The sequence below is a fragment of the Suncus etruscus genome, chromosome 1 (genome assembly GCF_024139225.1).
Source record: "Suncus etruscus isolate mSunEtr1 chromosome 1, mSunEtr1.pri.cur, whole genome shotgun sequence".
Lineage (NCBI taxonomy): Eukaryota > Metazoa > Chordata > Mammalia > Eulipotyphla > Soricidae > Suncus > Suncus etruscus.
This window is the reverse complement of record NC_064848.1, coordinates 48,884,490-48,892,931: the sequence shown is the minus strand read 5'-3', so window position 1 is coordinate 48,892,931 and position 8,442 is coordinate 48,884,490. Positions and strand designations below refer to the sequence as shown.

Below are 8,442 nucleotides of genomic sequence, written 5' to 3'. Positions count from 1 at the left end.
GAATGGGAGTATTCAGTTGCTCTGGATTGAATAAGCAAATGTGGGATTTGTGGGTTGACTAATATCATGGGATAATCCAGGCAGTCAGCCAAATTCTAGAAATTTTGAAGAAAAGCCCATACTTTTATTTTTCATGGAAAGTGCTTTGTGGAAGACTTGACATCCATAAGAGCAGTCTTGGCCTTTAATTTGACTTAAAGATTTACTAGTATTCAGTCACAGGAAATTCTCAGTGCTTCTATACTTAAAAAACTTAGATTAAGAGAATTTCTTCTTTCAGAGAAGGTTAAATATGCCATTTGTGTCCTTTTTAAAACGTGTTATCATTATCCCTTTTTACTATATTATCTCAAAAGCATATAGTAAGGTCACTAAACATAACTCCATTTCTTTCTTTCCATCCATTCATTTGTATTATTTAAGTTTTTACTATATTGTCCAAGCACTGTGTATTGAAAATCTCTATATGTAAAACAGTGGCTGAGTCAAACTTAGTCCCTTCACCAGACCAGAATTGATAACTTCAAGGTATTGATATATTAATAAATTATATTATATAAAATATATATTTATATATTTTTATAAAAGATAGGTTATTTTTATTTAAAGTCACAGCAGCTGACTCAGTGACCAAATCAATAAAAACAAAACAAAAAAACTCAAACACCTCACTTCACTCCATTCTGAGTCCTGGTAATGAGGCCAGTTTGGCAGAACAGTTGTTTGGGGTCCATTTACAGATTTACGAGCTTCTCGTTGAGGGCAATCTGGGACTGTGTGAGATTGGCCAGATAGGTCACCATCAACAGGTCATTGATATTGCTGTTAAGCATGATCTCAAAGTCATCAGGGACAATTTTGGGAACTTGATTAACCAGACTCATCAAGAACCTGCCCACGGTATTGTCAGCTGACACCTTTCTGGACAGCACATCCTCTGCGTACTGCAACACTGTGCTTAAGGCATCCTGGATGCGAGCTGATGCACCTCCTACTTGCTGCAAGTCACTGGACAGTCCAATCACACGGTTGGCGTTAAAGCAGGTCTTCATAATCAGGTCCACTCCAATGCGCTCAGTGTCATGGTAGGCATATTTCACCGTTAGAGGTGTGAACATCACCTCCATGGTCCTCCCATGGACACCCATTAAAGTGCTGACATAGGCCTTGATGCTCATTTGGCCATTCTGGAGGCTTGCGTCCACTGTGAGGTGAATGGGATTAGGGGCTTCCCGGCTGTAGTACTCATGGATCAGCACTGAGTGCTCAGTGATGCCATGGCCTGTAGCATACCAGCCTAGAATCAGCTCATTTGGAGAGACTTTCTTGTGTAATTCATACATATTCTTAGCAAATTCCTTATCAACAGCATCCTCATCTTCTGACTCATTGTGGGGTACTGAGAAGCAATTGGTGACTTCCACTGAATGTTTGTCAACGGTTCCCAAGAGGGTCCCAATCACACAGGCAGCGCCCTCGTTCCGTCGCTCATAGCTTTCCACGATGGAGGCCAAGATGGCTGGGTGCAATCGGACCACGCGGCCACCGGGGAAGGGCCCGGGGAGGGCGGTGCCGGGCAGCGCCTGCACTGGGGTCTGCGCTGGGGCTGGCGCAGAGCTCGGCGTCTGGCTGGGAGCCGGGGTCGTGTCCACGTTGGCCGCCAAGTCCGAGGCGGAGGCGGGAGTCGAAGCAGCAGCCACAGCCATCGCAGGAGCTGCCGCCAGGGCCGAAGATGGGGCAGCGGCCGGGGCAGGAGCTGGAGCCGAGTCTGCCGCCAGAGCCGGGGCTGGGGCCGGGGCCGAGGAAGCTGGAGCTGGCGTGGCGGGAGAGTCACTCGCCGGTACTGCCGGGGTGGCCATCATAAAAAGTATATTTTTGGCTGGAGATAAATATGAAAATAAGCCATTTGTTTATTGATAAAGAAAATGTGTATACATTAATAAAGTTACAGCACAAGTTTGCAGAAAATTCAGATATAAAAATGTTTCCACTCTCTTTCCTATTCAGTCCTCCACCATGCCATTGGTTTCATAGTCATCACTTAACCCTACAGTACATTAAATTTTATTTTTTGTAATTTATTTGAAAATTTTTGGATTTGCAGTCATTGGAAATAGTGTTAGGTTAAGTACTAAGTTTCATAGGTTCTTAACTAACACAAGAAAAATCTTAACAGCAGCTTATACAATATTCTTCAATTGTATAAGCTTGGTATATCTATAGATCTACCCAGATAAGAAACATAAATGGTATATGAAAGTTAAAAAAAATCCTAAAGGTATTTTAATGTGGATATTATATATAATAGAGGGACAACACTCACTTATAGTAGTAAAAATATACTAAAGGAACATTTTCTGGGTTTCCACAAATATCTCCAATTTTCAATCCAGAGATAGCACAGCCAGCAATATATTTATTTTGCATGCAGAAGAACTCAGTTCAGTCACCAGTACAACATATGAGTCCTATATGAGTCCCACCAGGAGTGTAGTCATTTAGAGACAACCTAATTAGTATTTACTTATATTGGTTCTTTCATATAACCATTCAATTTATATAACTTACACAATTCCAGAAAGCATGCTCCAAGTAGCAAATTTTAAGATGTAATTTTGTTTTGTTTTGTTTTGTTTTGTTTTGTTTTAAGGCTTTCAGGACCACATCCAATGATTTTCAGAATTTATCCCTGGCTCTGTACTAAGATCATTATGTGGTGCTGGAGCTCAAACTTGGATTGGACACATGCAAGGCAAGAGTCTAAGCTCTATTCTATCTTTTCAATTCTAGAAAGACTAGAAAAGGATTATATGTAATTATAGAAGTAAATTCAGGTAGATTAGCAAACTCTTTAATAAAAAAATCTCTTAAGAGATCTGGGGCATATGAAATAATCAAATTAATACCAAATTTAACAACTATAAGCTAGTCTTATAAATAAATCCTTAGGAATAAAAACAGGTATTTAAAAACTCAATATTTGGAAAGGGAATATAACTCTGGTTTAAGTACTAAAATGAAAGGAAAGAGTGTAAAGAAAAAGTTATAGAGAAATTAAAGGTTCTGTTAAGAGCTTGTAAGGCAGAAAAGTAAATATGCAACTAAACTACAAGGATAAGTAGATAACAGAAGTAATGGGAGCTCATGTTAAGATGAAGTACAAAGACCACAAACCAGAGGAAGGCCTGCACAGGAAATGAAGAGGAAGCTTCATTCATTGTGGACTTTGTTACAGGATAAAGACAATACATGTAAGGTTCATGAAAACCAAATAGGCAATATAAGCAAGTAAGTGTTTCCTTGAGTCATTAACTCAGAACCGCATCCTGATTTCAAATACCCTGGAACCTCGGATAAAAATGTTCAAACTGTGATCATGTTTTAAAACCTCTTTTTGCCTATTGCCTATCAGATATGATTCGAAGCCTTTGAGTGCTTCTCAGGGCACCCACTGAAATCCAACTGACGTAAGAAACTAGACGAGTGAGTTCTAATTTCCCAGCAAAAATAAATAAATAAGACAAACAGCTTGATCTAACAAGTAGCATAAATGAGCACTTCCCTAGAGGATGCCAAAGATTTAGGTGCCAAAAGCCTGCGGTGATTATTAGAAAATGGTTATCACCTCCAATTGTCTGACTACATTCTAACTTCATTGCCAGAAAACTGCTAAAGAAAAATAGAATCCAGCCAAAGCAATCATTACTCCCTGAGGAAGTATTCACAGGTTCACCACGAGTACTTAATAAGTAAATCTCTGCCATTTGAAATGCAATTAAACAGAAAAATTGCAGCAATTCCTATGCCAGTTAAGGAGAAATTGTGCGATGGGATTTTAACTTTCAACTAAATTTTAGCCATGCTCTTCCCTTCAGTTACCCATCAACTTGAACTTCTTTGGCAGCAAAGTTGGTGCATTTCACTTCGAGGGTTATTACGGAAGAGTCATAATAGAAAAAGGAAAACTAGGAAGCAATGGAATACTACAGGATTTTCTACATAAAATTTTAATTGAATCACCACGAGATACAGTTACAAAGTTGTTCTTTATTATTAATCATTCAATGTCCAACAAACATCTCTTCTCCAGTTGTGCTCAAGGTTTGGTTTTTGTGTTTTGTGTTTTTTTTCCTCCAAATTTTTTCTTTTGTTTATTTAAACACCATGGTTACAAGGTAGTTCATACTAGTTTATTTTTTCACAGATAAAGTTGTTCAGATTAAGTTATAGACCTTCACCAGTACACATTTTCTGCCAACAACATTAACGGTTTCCCTCTCACCGCTACCCTATGCCCTCCTCCCTCCTACACCTGTTCCCAACTGCTTATGGGGCAAGAACTGCTCCAGGTCTTTAATATAAAAAATAATACACTATCTTCTCTTGACTCAGAGCACACAGGAAGATTTAGGTCATAGCTAATAGAATAGATGATTGGTTGGCATCTTCAATTAGCAGCTATCTTCATCTTACTCACATGTCACAGACAAATTTTGAGATTAAAAAATCCTTCTCCTGAGGGACACCCAGTCAAACCCACACCTCACCCCCCACAAGAAAAGGCAACCAACTCCCCGGCGGACTCATGCTGCACGGCCCTCCCTACCAAATCCCCCTACCGTGGACTGTTACTTGAAACCGGACTTAGCTCCAATAGTACCCCCAATGCAAGAACTCTTACAAGACCTCCCTGCCGCAAATCCTTTGCCAATCTCAAGAAGGTCAGGGGGAGTGAAGGAAAGGTGCCTGGGAACCCACACACCACAAGAAAATCCCAAAAGACAATGGGGAAACCTATACTTCCAACATAAGTATAAGACCGGTATTGCACCACCTCTTTACCTGCTTTTCCCCAAAAGTAAGGTAGTCTCAGATATCACATGGTTCCTTTAATTATTTTGTTAATTCATTTTTGTTTGTTTTACATATACATATGTGAGCACATATACTTTTATTCCTATTTGTATCTTGTTTGGATGTGTGACCTGTTTCTGTTTTCTTCTCTGTCCACCCCCAAATGCACAGACAATACAAAGTAGCACCATTTCTCCCTGCAAAGGCACACTAAAAAAAAGAGGAAATATTACACATAAAAAAGAGCTCTTATCTACTAGAGATAAGAACTCATACTTGTTTACAATACAGGGATATCTCCCACCTTGAAAATATGTCACATGGACCCAACTTAGCCCTCAGGTGATTAGACACCATCTGTCCAGCCTTGAACCCTGGATCCCAGACATAGAATCGACACAGTTCTTCACAACAGCTACAGGAAACAAACCCCATCCGGGACATCCTTAATACTGCTGGGCCACCAACAAGTGCCAGCTCTAATATGATATCCTGACAACAAAGAAAATGGGAACAACTTGACCTAAGAACAGGTTATCCTACCTCACCAGCTAACAATAAGACAAAATCAAAAGACTTGTCACCCTTTGGTCAGTCCAAAAGCCAAGACCGCGATTTACAGATGACTGGCTGCTAGAACCATGACTGGACTGAATACATCTTGAGACCAATAAAAAAGCCCTAGTCTAGGGTTTGAAATACTACCCGCACAACAACCATGATCCCCAGTTCCAAAGGTCCGGGAGAGACAATCGCAACGGAATGGGGCTTCTGGAAACACAATGAAAGACGCTATCCTAAGTTTCATCCCAGGATCAGTGCAAAGACCAAGGCCACCAACCACAGAAGATGAATTAAAATGACACTAAGGGAACAGAACTTCTAGAACCACAAAGAAAGACTTCATCATTAGTCCCACTCCTCAACCTGTGCAGATACTGAGATCTCTAGATACAGAGGTCTTATCTCATCACCCAGGACAGAACAGAAGTTTTCCAAACACCATGAAAGCACCACTGGTAGAGTAAATGAACCTGAATGGAGTCTACAGTTAATCCCATGACAATATACCCCAAGGGTGGAGAAACCCCATAACACTTAGGCCAAGTGAATTCCTTTTCGAATGACCCCAATATTTACTGTGCCGGTGCAGGAGGGAAAAAAAAGGCAAAAAGCACAAAACATTTTTCATCTTTTATATATTATTTTTTATTCTTCATTTATTATTATTATTATTTTTATTTTTATTTACCTATCTACTTTTGTCAATTCCTTTGTTTTGGTGTGGTTGTTGAAGTTGTTGTCCCCATTTATATTTATATTGGTTTTTTTTTCTTCTTTTCTTTCTTTAGGTGCTCCGCCATGTTTTTTAACTCAAGACCATGGCTTTTTTTGTGGTGCCTATCATTATCACTGGATATTTGACAATTCTTTTTGTACTGTTGGGCTGTTTCACATTATTTTTCTCCTTCATCTCTCAAACAGACGATGAGCCTCTAGAAGGATTCCGCCCATTTTCAGCATATTAGACTTTTACCCCAGTTTACTACTTTTCTCTTCTTAATAAAACAACATAATTTGAACTATGTAGTCCTTCCTTCCAGTTAGAGGGGGAAATAAGGGAGGCACCAAGACCAAGACTTCTAAGTAGTAAGCTAGGTACAGAGGGGACCACATATTCTCGCAGCCCTGGAAGTGAGGGAGGAAGATATGGGAGGTAGGACGAACACGGAGGGGTAGGGAGGACAAATCGGTGATGGGAACCCCCCTGATTTTATGTAAATATGTACCCATAATATTATTGTCAACAATAATTGTCAACCACTACGATCAAAATAAAAATTATATTTAAAAAAATCCTTCTTCTGGGCCAGAGCTAAAGTGGATAGGACATTTGCCTTGCAAACAGCCAATTCAGATTTGATCTCCAGCTCCTATATTGTCTCCTGAGAACTGCCAGGAATGACTTCTGAACACAGAGCCAAGAATAAACCCTGAGTGCTGCCTATTATGGCTATTTAAAATGTTAACACAAAATACAAAAAAGAACTTTTATTTCAATTCCAAGGAGTACTAAAGAACAGTAATTTCCAAGCTCTTTCTTCATACAATGACACATTTGCTACTTTCCTTAGAAATGGCATAAACAAACCTTTCTTAATTCTTCACATCCATTCTCATCAATTCTCCATTTGTTTGAAAATGTGTCACTTGTTCCAATAACTAGCTCTAAAATTTTCCTCTTCTAAGATTCCCATAATTAATTTTTCCTTACTACTAAATCTCTTTAGTTGTTATATATGTATATTATATATGTATTATTCAATGAGCAGCAAGTTGATGTGGTCCCCCAATTATTCTATTTTTATAAGGTTTCTAGAGTGAGTTACAACCCTTCATTATTGAATTGAACTTTAAAAAGCTAAAAAGCAGAGACCAAAGTGATGGCACAGCAGTAAGGCTTTTTCCTTGCACATGGCTGACCTAGGACGAACCTCAGTTAGATTCCCTGGTGTCCCATATGGTCCCCCAAGCCAGGAGTGATTTCTGAGCACAGAGCCAGGAGTAACCCCTGAGCATCACCGGGTATGGTCCAAAATCAAAAAAAAAAAAAAAAAGTCCAGAAATTGTCAAGTTTTATCTTAAGTTTAACCTATATTCCTGATGAAGAAAGGCCTAGAGAAGTTAATCTGTCCATGTCAGTTGGCCAAATTAACAAAATTAGACATAGAGCTCAAGTGTTTGATTTTTAATAGTGAACTTTGTACCATATTCTGTCACCTTATTTCATTTCTAAATCTTCAGAATACCAAGAAAGGGATACCTATATACACAAGTCTCTCAATAAATGCCAGTACAATAAGCCTAAGAGAGCAAATAAGGAAGAAACCAACCAAATCTAGAAAGACATGGGAAGCAGGAAGGTCAATTTCTTACTTCTTTGCTTGATGTCACCCTCCAGAACAGTTAATGGCAACTTTGCACATTCTATCAATCAGGCATTGGGCAACTGTGACTGTAGCTCCTCCTACAGCTGCTGCATAGTCAAAAATTCTTTCAGTGGCTGGGTAGTCATAACCTATCCCTTATTTTTTGGAGTCTAGATTATAGACATCTTCTTCCTGGTTGAACTTCTAGAGATGTTGCAGATATGCTTCAGTATGGAAGGTGACCATCTCCTCCATGGAGGCCACTTTGGGTTCAACAGTGCATGTGTTTCAATCAAAGAGTACATAGTGGATATTGGTTTATGTGGATATATTCAGGACTGTAGATGTAAACTAGTGGTAGTAAATATCCACTGATGGCTTCCTCTGGCTCCTCCATCTTCCCTTTCAAATGTTCCCAGAATACTGCAGTTCTAACCCAAATCTACTGCAATTGCTTTGGTCCAGTCAAGGTGCATATCTATACTGTCTCTATATTAATAATAAAATGGGATAATATAAAATCCATATCACAGGATTAGAAGTCAATGAAGAAAGTAGATAAGGAAAGCTGTTATAAAAAGCAAATATATTAAGATGTATATTTATGAAGACATACATATCTGTAAGTATATATAGATACTTCACTGATTCAAATTGT

General features: G+C 39.0%; 1 protein-coding gene and 1 pseudogene across 1 annotated transcript; both read right to left on the bottom strand.

Annotated features, from left to right (window-relative positions):
• Positions 1-568: 568 nt before the first annotated feature.
• On the bottom strand, positions 569-1,859 carry LOC126002433 (eukaryotic translation initiation factor 3 subunit F-like). The gene has a single exon (XM_049769382.1). The coding sequence runs from the start codon at positions 1,857-1,859 to the stop codon at positions 735-737; it is 1,125 nt and encodes a 374-aa protein (XP_049625339.1). The 3' UTR covers positions 569-734.
• A 5,928-nt stretch (positions 1,860-7,787) lies between these two features.
• On the bottom strand, positions 7,788-8,181 carry LOC126002707 (histone deacetylase 8-like; annotated as a pseudogene).
• Between the last annotated feature and the right edge of the window lie 261 nt (positions 8,182-8,442).